Here is a 15,010-nt window from a genome sequence, read left to right as displayed (position 1 = left end):
TAACCCAAAACAAGCAGCTTTTAAAATAAATTTTACATTTTAAAATGACAATACCAGGCAGTCCCATGTTTCTCCCCCAGCTCTCTAACTGCTTGTACCAGCAAGGAAGCAGACAAGCAGCCTCTTCACTAACTGAAAGTTTGAATTTCCCTGCCTTCCCTGCATATTAGGTATGCTAATATCTGTGCACTGGAGGATTGTGGGAGGAACATCCAGCCACTGATGGGGGTCCTGTGGGGCATCCCAAAACACTGAGTATGTCTCTTGGCCTCTTTCGGGACTGTGGCTGTGCAGCCCTGTTCTGATCAGGAGGTGCAGCCAGGGGGTCACCATGCCTTTGGGGGACAGAGCACAGAAAGGGGCAGGAGGTTCAGGGGCCATTCCAACTCATACCTGGCAGGGGAGATACCATTATTGTAAAAGTGGTTTTCCCAGGGTAAGGCTCATCTATTGTACTCTAGATGTGCTGACCCCTGTGATTTCCCCAAATGTGGGAAAATCAACTGCCTATGTGGGGGACTGTGTGGTTTCCCCTGGTCTTTCTAGAATTATTCTTTCCCCTTTGGTCCTTGGCTGTTTTCATTGCCTGCTGCCATAGGCCTGTTAGCCTTGCTGGTTTTCCAGGTGGGCTGCAGGAAGCAGATCCTGGAAAGCCAGCAGTGCAGAATGGTGAGGTCCAAACAGCAAGCAGTCTCTGGTGCCAGTTCAGAGGTCTCCCAGCATGGCAGTGGGAGGCTTCTGGGTGGTGGTGGCTGAACCCTTTTTTACTGTATTTGCTCCATAAGATGCACATACTCCCCCCCCCATTTTTGGGGGGGAAAGTGTGTCTTATGGAGCAAACAATATGGTATATTATATTACATTGCAGATATAGACTAGACATGGGGATGAATAAAAAAATGAATTGAGATAGTCGTTAAAAATCACTGATTCATTAAATATTCATCCCCTCATATTCGTCAGTTCCAGACCCTGGTGAATACAAAGGGACAAATATTGTCCCATTTTTATTAATTCCCCGTAGGAAGAGAGAGAAAGCTAGCCTTCCCTCTCTTCCTATGGCCTTCCCTTTCTGCCTATGAGCCCGCCAGCCAGCTGATTGGCAGGCCGATAGGCAGCCAGCCACCCCCACAGCCTATCGCCTTCCTCTCCCTACCTTAGTGTTGCCACCATCCATCACCGCCCAGTGCCGCCATCATCCATTGCTACCACAGTATCCAACTGGCCTCCGCAGCCATGGCCTGCAGAAAGGGACACTGGCTGCCCTTTGCAAAGATGATAGCTGTGGCTTCATTTAGAGTAGGGAAGCCACAGCTGCCATATCTGCAAAGGGAGGCCAGCATCCCTTTCTGCAGGCTGTGGCTGCAGAGGCCAGCTGGAGACTTCAGTGGCGGCGGGCGGTGGCCCAGCAGTGGCGGTTCAGCAGTAGTGCTGCTGGCAGTGGTCCGCTGGTGCCGGTCCAGTGGTGGCAGCAGGAGTCCAGCGGCACTGGTGGCGATGCCAGCAGGAGTGGTCCGCAGTAGCGGTCCTGTGGCAATGGCAGTGCAGCAGCAGCCGGCAAGGTAGGGAAGCGACAGGGGCAGGCTGCATAGGTCAGCTTTGTTTTTTAGACAGCCTCTGGCTGTTTAAACCCCCCACCCCCAGCCGACGAATAAATTCATGGTGGTTGTAGGTTTTTCGGGCTGTTTGGCTGTGTTCTGGAAGCTTTTCTTACTAATGTTTCGCCAGTCTCTATGGCCAGCAACTTTAGGAGACAGGAGTTAGAACTCTGTGTTCTGGTGTAATGTGAGGGATACACCAGAACACAGACAGAGTTCTGACTCCTGTCCTCTGAAGGTGCCGGCCACAGAGACTGGCGAAACGTTAGAAAGAAAAAAACCCAGAACACGGCCAAACAGCCTGAAAAACCTACAACAACCATCAGATCCTGGCCATGAAAGCCTTCAAGAATAAACTGAATAAATTCGTGCTTCGTCAGTTCATGGGGGGGGGGGGGGGGGTGGAGCTTCGTGCTTCAACAACTTTGACAGATCAGACTATGGTTTAGGTCTCTGGCTGCAGAGCCAGAGGCTGGGAATTGGATTCTCCACTGTGCCTCCTTGACAGGTTCTGGACTTGATGATCCATAGGGTCCCTTCCAGCCCTGCAGTTCAATATTGTTGTTGTTGTTAAAAGTATTACATTATAAAATAATTTTTTAAATGCTAGATTCCCTATTACTTACACCCTGACAAATTTAAAGGTGTACACAGCTACACCAAGCTTTTACTTGTTAAAAAGTCAGGGTTTCTATTTACTGACATACACCAGTTGCTTGATTTGGTGCAAAATGAGATATACAAGTAACAAATTCTTAGCTAGCAGCAGCTTACCTCAGAGATTTATCCCATTTGACCTATGTTGGTGGGTGTGAAGTACTGTAGTAAAATTCTCACCTTTATTTATTTACTTACTAACTTTTTAATATCAAATTACACTAATGGGTGTTAGTAACAGAAATCTCTCCAAAACATTATATGTTCCCACCAAGCAATCTAAGATAATATCCTCAGCAGGCTTTGCCCCAAGTCTGAGAACACGAAACTCTTCCAAGATTTGCTACCACAAAGCAAAACAACTATTTTTTTTTCTGTCTCTAAATCTATCCCATTTCCAGATGATTTTCTTGATCACAGTATAAAATAAGAATCCTCTATGCCAGACTGTGATCGCGTCCAGTTCCCTCCTCTCCCTTTCCGGACTTGCTCTCCATAGATGACTTATGGGCACCGTTCGTTTTTAATAAAGGTTCTTTTAATTTTGACCACTTCTTATATTTAATATTAGTAGTAGTCTCAGCCTCTTGCTTCAGAGGTATCTGGTCAGCTGCTTTATCATCCAACCACAAATCCCTCTCAACAGGTAGAGGCGCCGAACTGAACTCTTTATACTGCCATTTACATGGGATGCCCGACCCTCCGGTTAACGCGACACTTAACTTTACTGGTGAGGGTGAAAAAGCCATCCCACCTGAGGCTCCCAAACCTTCTTGCCATCATCTGGGTCAGAAGGGACTTGCCCCACAGGGATTCCCAGGACTTTCGGACCATGAGCTATTCCCACGTCTCTGGGTCTCTTTTTTTTTGCCACTCTCTGAACTTCTTCTATTGTTCTCTTTCCTCAGTTTCACATGAATAACGTGGGTTGCGATATACCTTCCGTTTCCACTCCTTCTCTGCATATTCTCTAAGGCACTTTAAACTTGGTCAACTCCCCAGTCCATGGATCTTCTTGCACTATTTCTACCCAGCCTTTTCTCCTGTTTATCTTCTTCTGTCACCCAACAAGCTTTTGCCTCATCCAACTTCAACTGCACCTCCCATCCTCCTCTCTCCCTTTTATTCCTTCCCATTTTCCAGCCAAAATGTCACCCACTAGTGGTTCCTTCTTTTCTGGATCTCTCTGCCCCTCCTCACTCAAGCAGAATCCCTTTAAGGTCTCTTCCACGGCAGCCATCTTTCTCACAGTATCTTCACTCAAGGAGGTGGACAGCACACTCTGAGGAGTGCCCCTTAGGGCAGTGATCTCCAACCTTGGGCTTCCAGATGTTCTTGGACTTCAGCTCCCAGAAATCCTGGCCAGCACAGGTGGTGGTGAAGGCTTCTGGGAGTTGTAGTCCAAGAACATCTGGAGGCCCAAGGTTGGGGACCACTGCCTTAGGGTACTCCCAGCCTCACACAGACAACTGAAGTGGTCTACTCCTCTTTGCTTTAAGCACAACCTGAATTCTGAAAAGTTGACTGCATCTCTCCTTTTGCAACAGCTCTGAAGTTTCAGAATATTGCTTTTCATTTTTATTGTTGTGCCAGTCTTTTGAATTTCTATTGAGCATTTACTAAGAATCAGAAATCATCCTTTATATTATGAATGTCAATTCCTAATACATAGTAATCCCTGTACAGTATTCCAACATTGTCATCTAGTAGAACCAAGAAACACAACCTCGAAGTGGCTACAATTGAATTCTGTTGGATACAGTATAAACACTGCTTGCTGGAAGGCAAGTGAAAGATTACAAAGTGCAAAAGGATAGTTTTTCATCCTTAAGCAATACAGCGCTGTACTTTCTCCCATATAAATAAACTGTGGGTATTTTTTCCTATGGCAAAGAGTATAGTGGGTACAATGTCAGATTATTCCTCAGCCTAACCTTTAATAACATGGAGTGGGGAGGAAAGCATGTATGTAAGCTCCTTTCAGCTCTTTGGATGAAAAATAAAATAAAATAAAATGGCTCTCCAAGTGAGAGTGGGCCTCCGAAGAAAATGTGGACAGTTCTTAAGGGAATTGATAATTATACACTTAAATGCTGTAACTGAAAGAAGGCAGAAAACCCAAGCCAAGAGATAGAGTTTCAACAATAAAGAAGAAAGCACTGTGACTTTTGTGTTCCCAGCAGTACTACTGACCCTCAGAGGAAGAAATTTAAAACAAGACACTTCTCTCTCTACAACATTTCCATACAAGAAAAGGTTCCACATAATATACTTTTGCCTTTTGCCCAACAATTAACTGTACAGGACTTCTTGTCAGGCGGTTTCTTTTTTAATTATTTTCCAAGAAGAGCAAGATTTTTTTTTTACCAAATGCTGGAAAAAGTTCAGAAGAAACGAAAAAGTTTAGTATAAAATAGGATTATGGAAGCCTTGATCTAATATTTAAATACTTAAGTATTGTTCTTATACTCTAATGTCTATCAAAACACTAAGGAGTGTCAAATCTGGAATACCTGTCCATAGCTTAGTAATCAAACACCTTGTCTGGGAGTGGAGAAGGCAGAAAGGAGATAAGAAGAAAGAGGTCTGTGAACTGAAACATAGGAGCGGCATAAGGGGATGATGATTGGGGAACGCTGCCCCCAGAAATCCATCAGCTACCTCTGATCAGCAAGAGAAATTTAACTTGTATTCATTTCTGGATGCTCCATGAACATTTCTGCAGCGTGGCATGCAAAACATGCTGTAAATGCTGGTTATAATCCATTATAAGAAACTTTCAGCACGATCTGGTGTTGGTAGTTCTTTTGGAGGAAATAAAATACCTCATGTCTGTATCATAAGACAAATGTGATGTAGTGTGTGAGAGTAGGCCTGAAAAGGACTACAGTTAGCCGCTCTCAACCACAAAACTCAAGCCATGCCAAACCTAATCTATTTTATAGGTTTGTTGTGAAAATAAATGGGGCAGAGGAGGAAAAATGTGTGCCTCCCTGAATCCATAGAACTAAAATACAACTAAACTCAGCAGGTGCAGTGGGAGATTAGAAGAGACAAGGTATCATGGAGTTATTACTAACATGATAAAATGTACTATTAGCTGTGACCAAAAGGCTGCTGATTCATAACAATCATGGACAGATAAGTTAGGGAAGCAATGGCCTGTCACACTTGTAAGAGGACATGGGACTGCGGGGCCATCAAAAGCTCACATTAAACCATAAAAGTTAAGTCTTTAAGGTGCCACTACGTTTTTTTGCATTTTAGGGTGTTATTTTTATTTTTATTTTGTTTTTGCCTGATATGTTTGCACAGGCTACGGTGGCTACATCTTCCAAGTCAGTGTTGAGTACAGTAGCTGTTCGTGATGAAGGTGCCACAACCCACTCAACTCACTTCTGTGTTTTGCCGGAGGCACAGGTGGCATGGGTTGGTGCAATACAGGGTGCATGGAAAACACATCTAGGTGCTCTTCATTAACCGAGACAACCTGCTTACTGGAGCTACCTTCACGTGAAAGGCCAAACGGGCAATGCTAAGATAAATAAACATGGAAGACATTTATCCTGCTGCCAAAACTTAGGTCATGTTTAAGATGCCGGGCCGCTTTCCTTATATTCCTGGTAAATCCTCCCTTCCAGGCCCGGGGCAGGAGGGTAAGCTTGTGGCGTGGGCGCGCAAACGACCAGAAGCGTTTCCCCTGACGGTGGTCGTCGCTGCCTGGTTCTCTTCACACAGAACATGGAACCTGAGTGCGGGTTCAAAGCCAACCCTTCCACAAAGGCGGTCTCCCCTTGAGTAACTTATTAGTCGCTCGCCTCTACTTACCGCCCTCTTTCTCTTCCTCTGACGAGTGCAAGAGCAGAAGCAACGCCAGGAACAGCAGCAAGGAATCCAGCGGCCAGCGGCGGCGGCGGGGAGGCCACCACGCGGGGCTCAGCGTCCCTCCACCGCCACCCGGACCCATGTCGCCTCCCCGTCCCGGCGGCCCGCTCTGGCGCGCCTCTCCAGAGCCGAAGCCTGGGAGAAGCCCCGCCTTCCCAGCGCCTTCTACCACATGCTCGCCACCCCACCCCAGCTCTTCGCCCCGTGGCGGCGGCCACCCGCGCCGCCAAGCCCGCCGTCGAGAGAGGCTTTCGGCGCAGCGCGGGTCGCGCCTTCGTTTTTACAACTTTCTTTCACGAGCTCTTTTGCACCTCTTGCGGGGCAGAGGTTTCTGAAGAAACGGCAGAGTAAAAGGAAGCAGCGTTTCGGTTGTGCTCTGTTGCGCAGCAGGGATGGCGAGAGGTGAAATGCTCTCGTTTCCAACCCGCCCACCACCCCAAGGATTTTTATCTCGGGGATGATTGTGCTGCTCCGAGACACTTAAAAGCTGACGACAGGGGCTGTTACTTTAGGTTTAGAGCATTCCAGGGAATGCTAAAACCTACCCACATGTTTCTGGTCCCTGTCAGGGGCTTGTGCGTTTTCGGCGAGGGTAGGATAGTTTCTTTTTGGTCGGTGTCCAGTGTCTCCGACCACTGGAAAGGAGACCAAGCAAGCCTTCCTCTTTGGAGTTGCCATATTGTGAAGTGGCTTCAGAAGAGAGCCGCTTGGGATATTGGCAGATCATTTCCCAGAGGGTAGTGGAAGTGCATATAATAATAATAATAATAATAATAATAATAATAATAATAATAATAATAATAATAATAATAATAATAATAATAATAATAATAATAATAATAATAATAATAATAATAATAATAATAATAATAATAATAATAAATAATTCACTGTGTTGGGACTATCACTGATGTGTAGCATCAGTTTTATTAAAAATTTCTTTCCCTCACGTTAAAGCCAGTCAAGAAACTGCCTGCAGTCCTCAGCAGTATAGAGGAAGTAGCTTTACTATACAGTACAGTACACTGTTGTGCAGTAGGAATGGATATACGTGAAATATCTTTGTTTCCAACCTGCCAATTACCCCCATGATCTTACAGATGCTTCTTTCTGGAGACACTTACTTTACATTGAATTAACCTTCCCTGTACTGGCTTCTAAAGAGAAGGCATAAGTTATCATAGAAAATAAATTGTACAGTATTTGTTTAGGTATCGTCACACAGGGAAATACTGCGTTTTGGACCACTTGTGAAGTGGTCTACTGTGATCTACAGTATTTCCTGGTGACCCCACAATATGGGGGGAATTGTGCTTCAGCCAGACCGTCATCTGTGCCCAAGCTAGATCTTTCTGGTTCAGCTTTAGGGCTACTAATTCTGGCAGCTGGGGTGGAATGATTCCCTGACAGATGGAATGGAGATTGCTCCCTGCAACATGGCTCTTTCCAGTGTAAGTGGACCTACACCTTTCCCACCATCTGATTGCACTCTTAGTTATTATTATTTATTTTAACAACAGAGAACTTGTGAACTGAGGAGGTAGACATGAGAACATATGTACTGTATAATCTGTCGGGGGGGGGGGAGCCAAAAGAAGTAGCATGTTTGCAGTGGGTGTCTTAATGTGAACCCTTACGCACTTTTTCCAAACAGTTATTCCTGTATCTGCAGTCTCATAGCTGCTGCAAGAAGGAAAGTCTGAACATGTAATTTCTCATGTAGCTCTCATAATGTATAGGAAACAAGAATCAGAAAGGGACACCTGGCCATTGTTAATTAGAGCCTCACGAGTAGAACCTTTTGGCAACTGGTGAAGGTGCTGTTTCTTAGTCGACTCAACCACCTGAGCTGTTGTGTTCCACCAAATATTTGGGTGGAACATTTTCAGGCTACATACAGTGTGCCCTCAGTTTTTTCCTTTACTCCTGTGCTACACTGAAAATAGGTACCCCAGTGTGCTGCAGTGGATAGAGTGATAGACCAGGACTCTGGTAAACAGGAGCCAAATCCCCTCTCAGCCATGGAAACTCACTGAGTGGTAAGACCACTCCTCGGGTATCACACCTACTAGGCTGGCTATAAGTTGGTTCCAACTTGGTGGCACATAACAACAACAAACACTGAAAATTGTGGCACCTTGTTGGCCTCCAGTAGTACAATCTAAGCTTAAGGAAGTCATACCACAGTTGCACCCTGGGAAGATACCTGGCCCAGATAGCATTCCCCTTGAGGTGTTAAAGGGAAGTCTGGATTGGTGCCCCCATCACCACCACTAGGTAATATTTTTTTACAATGATTAACATGTAAGGGACTAAACCCCCTCTTTGGAGTAAGGATATTGTTATTCCCATTTATAGGAAAGGTTCAAGATCTGACTCTAGTAACTATTGTCCCATAAGCCTGCTTTCCGTTATTTGGAAATTGCCTGTCTCTTCTGCCTCAGATCACTGTCTAACTCTCTCACTTTGCAGAAAGGTGCTCCAGCTTCTAAGCCAGAAAGTTATTCTTGGCTTTCGTTGATTTTAAATCAGCATTCAAGTTTTTCCCCAGGGCAATGCTTTGAAGAAAGTTAGAAAAGGTAACTGTTGGGGCCTGGTTGCTGTTCCTGTTTAAATCATTATATTAGAACATTTATGCCCAAGTGAGATGTGGCTCTGAAGGAAAATGCACAAATGCAATCCTTACGTTCAGGGGGGTCAGGCAACATAGTTTACTAGCTCCCCTTCTATTTAATATCTGCCTTGGAGACTTTCCACAGGTGCTGAGCTTGTTAGATCCACATTCTCCAGAGATTGCTTTTATAAAGATTTCTAGTCTTCTCTATGCTCAGAAACTTCTTTCTGACCAAGAGAGGTAGTAGGTCTGTCCCTGCTAAAGTTGAAGTTTTCAAGACCAGATTAACTTCCGAGCTTCTAATGGAAGAGGCAGTATAAACCACTGATTCACTCTCATCTATTGAAAGGTTTCTGTATTTTTGAGATCTATTCTAGGTATTCCCAAATGTATATGGGAACCAATTCTTAATCCAGGAGTCAGTTTATGCTCGCTAATAAGCCTGGCCTGGAGCTGCACTATAATATTTATTTATATTGCGCTCTATACCAGAGCGCATTCCAGTAGTCAAAAATAGTTAAAATACAACCATAACATAATTACAATGATAAAACGCACAGTGAGCATTTATCATTCAATAAGACAACTTATCAAAATAACTATAATAACAATATAATGATTAAAATACAGTAATTCTGTCCCAATAATTGCCTATTTCCATGGTCAGCCCCTATGGTTCCAGGTTGTACAAGTAAGTTTTTAGATCTCCTTTGAATTTGTCCAACTCTGGTTCCACACGAAGGTATTGCGGAAGGGAATTCCATAATTTTGGTGCCAGATGAGAAAATCCTCTAAGTCTGGAGTTAGCCACCTTGGTCCAAGGGACTAGCAAGAGACCAGAATCCGCAGATTGAGTCCTCCTATGAGGAATATGCCACCCCACAAGTTCCGCTAAATAGCAAGGGCAAGAAAAATTTAATGCTCTAGATGTCGGAAAAAGTACCTTATAATATGTTCTTGATCTGATGGGTAACCAGTGCAATGCTCTGCCGTGCTGGGAAAGTAGCGTGGCAGGCTTAGAACTACTCGTACCATGCTATTTTGCACCAAGGTGAGAGGACGAAGTGCAGAAAAAGAGAGACCAGCTAACAAGCTATTACAATAGTCCAGACATGAAACCACCAGGGGATGAACAAGAAGTTTTGTAGTCCCAAGAGTCAAGAAGCGACGAATTCAGTGAATATTAGCCAAATGGAGTTTACATGTCCTGGCTGTTGTTCACAAATGAACAAAGCGACAGCTGATCATCCACTAAAACACCAAGATCCCTAGTCTCTGAGACGGGTCACCAAGCAGCCCTGGAGAGAAACAGAGGAAACAGTCAAAGGGTGAGTGGGATGATCTGAGTAAAAGACCAGAACTTCAGTCTTGTCCATATTCGATTTCAGATGGTGAGAGGATATCCACAATGAAACATTTGACAAACAATCTGTCAAAAAAAAGTCCAGACTTTATCATTAAGCTCTGAGTAAGACTGGTATACTTGGATATCATCCACATAGATATGATAATGAAAGCCCTGTTCAAAAATTATGGCACCCAGGAAAAGTGTATATAACGGAAAAAGAATTGGGCCCAACATTGAACCTTGTGGGACACCAACAGTAAGAGGAAAAGGTTGAGAGGTTTTAGTACCCAACAATACTGAAAACGAATGATTTGACAAGTAAGAAGAGAACCAAGAGCTAGTGCTTCCAGAGATTCCCAAAAAACACAGTCTTGTCAAAAGTATTTGATGGTCAAGTGTGTTGAATGCTGCTGACAAATCAAGCAACACTAACACTGATGAATGATGTTGAGCCTTGGCCAACAAGATATCATTCAAGACTCGAGAGTGCAGACTCAGTTGAATGTCCAGCCTGAAATCCTGATTGAAATGGATCAATGGCATTATGGCAGGCTAAATAAGGAGTCAATTGAGAAAGAGCTGCCCTCTCTATAAGTTTAGATAAAAAGGGAAGGAGAGAAACAGGTCGATAGTTAGCACAAACAGAAGGATCGAGAGAAGGTTTTTTCAACAAGGGATGAACAAAAGCATGCTTAAGAGAACTTGGAAATTTGCCAGTAGAAAATGAATAAACAATTCACTAAACTAGTCAGAAGTGGCAAAAGGGAAGGACCTGTAATGGAATAAAGAAAAGAGGGGAAGTGATCACTAGGTGCAGTGGTTCATGGAGAAGCAGACAGAATTCCAGAAATTTCCTCCTCTGATACCCAGGAGAACTCAAACTGGTCTCCTGCAGATCAAGAGGGCGAAGGACAGGGTGGAAGGGAATCTGTCAAAAAGGTCGAACAGATTTTTTGAGTTTTCCTGAAAAAAGTAATCAGCACATCAACTGATGGAGATAGAGAGTTGTCTACAGTTGTATTGGGCAACCTTGGGGCCAATAAATTCCTAAAGGTATTAAATAACTGTTTTGGATTATGTGCCTGAGCTGTAATAGTAGACTGATTGAAGGTCTGCTTAGCTTTCTCTAAATTTAAAAAATACCTTCCCCAGTGCTAATAATGATAATGAGAATGCTCTGATGGTGCACGCTTCCGTTGTCATTCTTGCCGACAAAGGGAGGATCGTTCATTTTTAAGCTCCTGAGTCAGCCAAGGCTAAGCGGGGCAAGCAGTTCTCTCGGCAAACAGAGGGAGTTACTTGCTCCAACACCTCACTTGTGACTAATTAAAAAGCGTCCGCTAGTTCATCTACTGAGCTCGACTGTGAATTATCACTTAAAATACATACACTGTGGTCTTGACCAATCTGAGAATGGCTGTAAGATCCCCTGATTCAGAGCCGCTGTAAAGTTACTAGAGGAAACCTTAGACAGGTTCCTCGTCATAACCATATGAACAGGTAAAATATTAGGGGGAGGAAATATACAAGAGGTATGCAGTAAATGGTCAGATAAACCATTATCTAAAATAGTAGCAGAAGAGAATTCTACCCCCCTTATAGATAAACAAACCTAAGGTTCTACTCCAGCGTGAGTAGGAGGAGATAGCAATACAGTTGTGCATATTCAAAACAGAAGAAAAATCCTCCAACAATTTAGATTCTTGATCGATATTAAAATCTCCAGCAATTATACAAGGCAACTCTGTATCAAAAAAACAAACAAACAAACAAAAACAGACAACCAGGTGGAGAATTCCTCTAAGAAGTCTGTTTCCAAAGTTGAATGGGGGGGGGATAAATACACACCTTGTGCTATTGGAACGGAATATTCCACTGTGAAACTAAATATTCTTATGTCGACCTGACAATGAGTGATTCATGTGCCTTTTATCTTGGAATAGAAATATGTTTTGAAAAATTCCATCCTTCATAGCTCTTCACCCAGCAGAGCTATGTAGTATAACAGCATACAATTGGTCCATACAGGTCAAAAGTAAGGTTGGCTGTTCTTTAACCTTTTGGTTTCAGTTCTGAACTACTATTTTCTTGAATATCATCTCTCCGCTTCCCTGTGTCATCCTTTCTAGTTTCTCCTATTTGAAATGCAGGTGGCTGACCTGATAAGGATTATGGCTATCTTTACAACCGGGTGCTTATTTTCAACTGGCAGACAAATTGTAAATGCCAGAAGCTATGTGGTTTCACAGAAACTGGTCATTATTCTTAAATCCTTCCCCACCCCCCTATTGAAAATGTGGATCACACTTCTGAAAAACATTAAGGCATTAGAATGCTTAAATTTTCATTTTTTAAAAATAAATACCAGGGGTTGTGTGGTTTCACAGAAGGTGGTCATTATTTTTAAAATCCATTTTCAAAATGTGAGTCACAATTTTTTGTTTTTAAAAAAAGTGGCACACATTTAGAAGCATTAAGGCATTAGAAAGAGGCAGGGTGATAAAAAAATATCAGACACAGACAGTAATTCTGAGATTATTGCTAGAAGGTTACATAGTGTTAAGTACACATTTTTTTCCACATACCATTCTATTTTACACAATTTGCCACTATAAATATTGCAGCATCCATCGCCAGACATTGAGCACTCTTCATTGTAGAGGCTGTTAATCTCCAGCCAGTTTCCTCATATTACAAGTTAGCCCACTCCTGTGACTCAATCTTTGTAGATGAGTTTTTCAAAATATAAACTATATGAGTGGTTATGACATATTACCACATCTTAGCTTTTCAAGGCACTATGTTCCATGATGGAACATTCAGGAATACGACCCCTCCTATCTCCTTTGTAAATCACATTTTTAATCATGTTTGTTAACTACCTTGTTTTCAAGTTGTAATCTGTAATTTAAATGTCTTGGATGAGCTTTGACACTCAGTTCTGTGGAACGTATTAAAACTCAGGACATTTGCTAATATTAAGTTATATTCCCTAAAATTATCACTTTGGCTTTTTGGTACCTTGTATTATTGCAAACAAAAACCACAGAAGACATAATATTTGACATTTAAAGGCAACAAATAAATACTGTATGAAGAACTCCAATTATTTCAGCAGCAGTTGTGTAAACGTGTGTTTTTAAAAAGAATATGTATTGTCCTTCAGTAACCTAGATAAATGGAACTGAGCTCTGAATACAGATCATCCATTCATGAGGCAATGCACATTTATTTTTATGTGCTCTGTTGTCTGTTAGCTGCCTGCTGAACAGCTGAGATGAGAAGAGCTGAAACCGGATGGAGGTCTGCCTTTGTGTGCCTTTGCAAGGAGAGCAAATACTGTCCTTCTGGCCTATTTGCAATCAGATTAATTGACAATTGCCTCCTGGTTTTCCTGTTAGGCAGCCGGGCAAGCAAAAGCAATCAAGTGTGTTGTCTCAGATAGAACTGAAAAATAGCTGGTCCTGGGTTCTGAAGCCCTCATCAAAATGCTTCAGTCTTACTTACTGTGCCACCCAAGTGCTTTCATTATAATAAAATTTGCTGAAGAGAAAGGAATTTTATTTATTTATTTATTTATTTATTCATTCATTCTTTCTTTCTTTCTTTCTTTCTTTCTTTCTTTCTTTCTTTCTTTCTTTCTTTCTTTCTTTCTTTCTTTCTTTCTTTCTTTCTTTCTTTCTATTTATACCCCGCCTATCTGGTTATTTCAACCACTCTAGGCGGCACTTATGGAATTAGCAGCATTCTTTGTCCCACAAAGTTGTATTTATTGTTCATCCCACAGTCACAGTGATGACGATCAATGATATACTGTATACAAATGGAAAAGCAGACCTATAAAAACCAAAATACACAACTACCACAGCAGGCCAGGAAAGGAGAAGGTGTCATTGTATGAAAATGAACTATTCGTAAGACTGTAGAAAACATTTATTCTTTCAACCTAAGTTAGAAAACATTTACAAGAAAATAATTCAGACTCAATCAAGTTATTAAAAGCAGTACCTGCCACAAAGCAAACACACCCTAGAATTAACATCCATGAAATTCCATGCTTCCATATAATAACTAGGATCTAAAGAGTCACACTGGTCCATATAAACACATGCACTATTCTCTCCCCTTCCCCATTCACATTGTAATCCTGCATACCCTCCCCCACTCAAATTAGTTCCTGAAGCCCAGGAGATCTTTCTGAGTAACACTTCATGTCATATTAAGTGTGAAAGGCTTCAGGTGCATGGCCTGAGAATGGAAACAGGGGTAAGCCTGTGCTTTGTTTAACATTGTTAGAAGTCCCTTCCACTTGACATGTGTAGCATCTATTCTTATTTCCTGTCCGTGTGCATTGATTCTCATGTGACGTCTAAAGAGCTGGGTGACAAATACAAATGCTTTTTAAAAAGCATCTCCCTATAAAAAGAAATGAGATAGTGTTTCAGCAGAGACTGAGAACCAGAAAAAATGTCCCTGTAATTAATGCACAAAACAGTGAATAGATTAAATTGTGGAACACAACTTGAACATATTTATGATCTGCAACGTGATGGGGGGGGGAGCTTGAAATCCAGTTACATGCTGTGTTATTTATGCATATATAAACAAAGATGCAATGATTGAGAGATCATTTACTTTCAAAGAAAGAAAATGATCATCCTATTATATTAATAGGATGAAGACAAATACATGCCCTTGGGTAGTCTGTAGCAACTACGGGTAACTATGATGAATATGAGGAACAATTTTGTGTCTGCAGGACACTCTGGGACCTGCACAGCCCTCAAAAATTAATAAATAAATAAATAAAAGAATTTAGACGTGATTATTCCCTAAATAAAAGAATTTAGATGTGAAAAAAATTCCCTAAATAAAAGAATTTAGATGTGAAAAAATTCCCTTCTGTTG

The 15,010-nt window shown here is 42.3% G+C and overlaps 1 protein-coding gene, 1 long non-coding RNA gene and 1 pseudogene across 10 annotated transcripts in view; 2 read left to right on the top strand and 1 right to left on the bottom strand.

Annotated features, from left to right (window-relative positions):
- Positions 1-6,545, bottom strand: part of SUSD1 (sushi domain containing 1) — a 65,547-nt gene extending 59,002 nt beyond the window's left edge. For 3 of the 9 annotated variants that reach the window (XM_020791117.3, XM_072992015.2, XM_078384871.1), the window contains exon 1: positions 6,084-6,528. In XM_020791117.3, coding sequence (XP_020646776.3) covers positions 6,084-6,222 — 139 coding nt within the window. In that variant the 5' untranslated portion in view covers positions 6,223-6,528. Of the gene's footprint in view, positions 1-6,083 lie in introns of all 9 variants that reach the window. The other 6 variants (XM_020791118.3, XM_078384872.1, XM_078384873.1 and 3 more) reach the window with 5 other exon arrangements.
- The window catches only part of LOC144586537 (uncharacterized), a 65,216-nt gene that overhangs the window by 758 nt on the left and 49,448 nt on the right, over positions 1-15,010 (top strand). The window lies entirely within an intron of this gene.
- LOC140705204 (U1 spliceosomal RNA) lies at positions 386-536 on the top strand (annotated as a pseudogene).

The sequence above is a fragment of the Pogona vitticeps genome, chromosome 2, assembly GCF_051106095.1.
Source record: "Pogona vitticeps strain Pit_001003342236 chromosome 2, PviZW2.1, whole genome shotgun sequence".
Lineage (NCBI taxonomy): Eukaryota > Metazoa > Chordata > Lepidosauria > Squamata > Agamidae > Pogona > Pogona vitticeps.
This window is presented reverse-complemented; position numbering and strand designations above follow the sequence as displayed.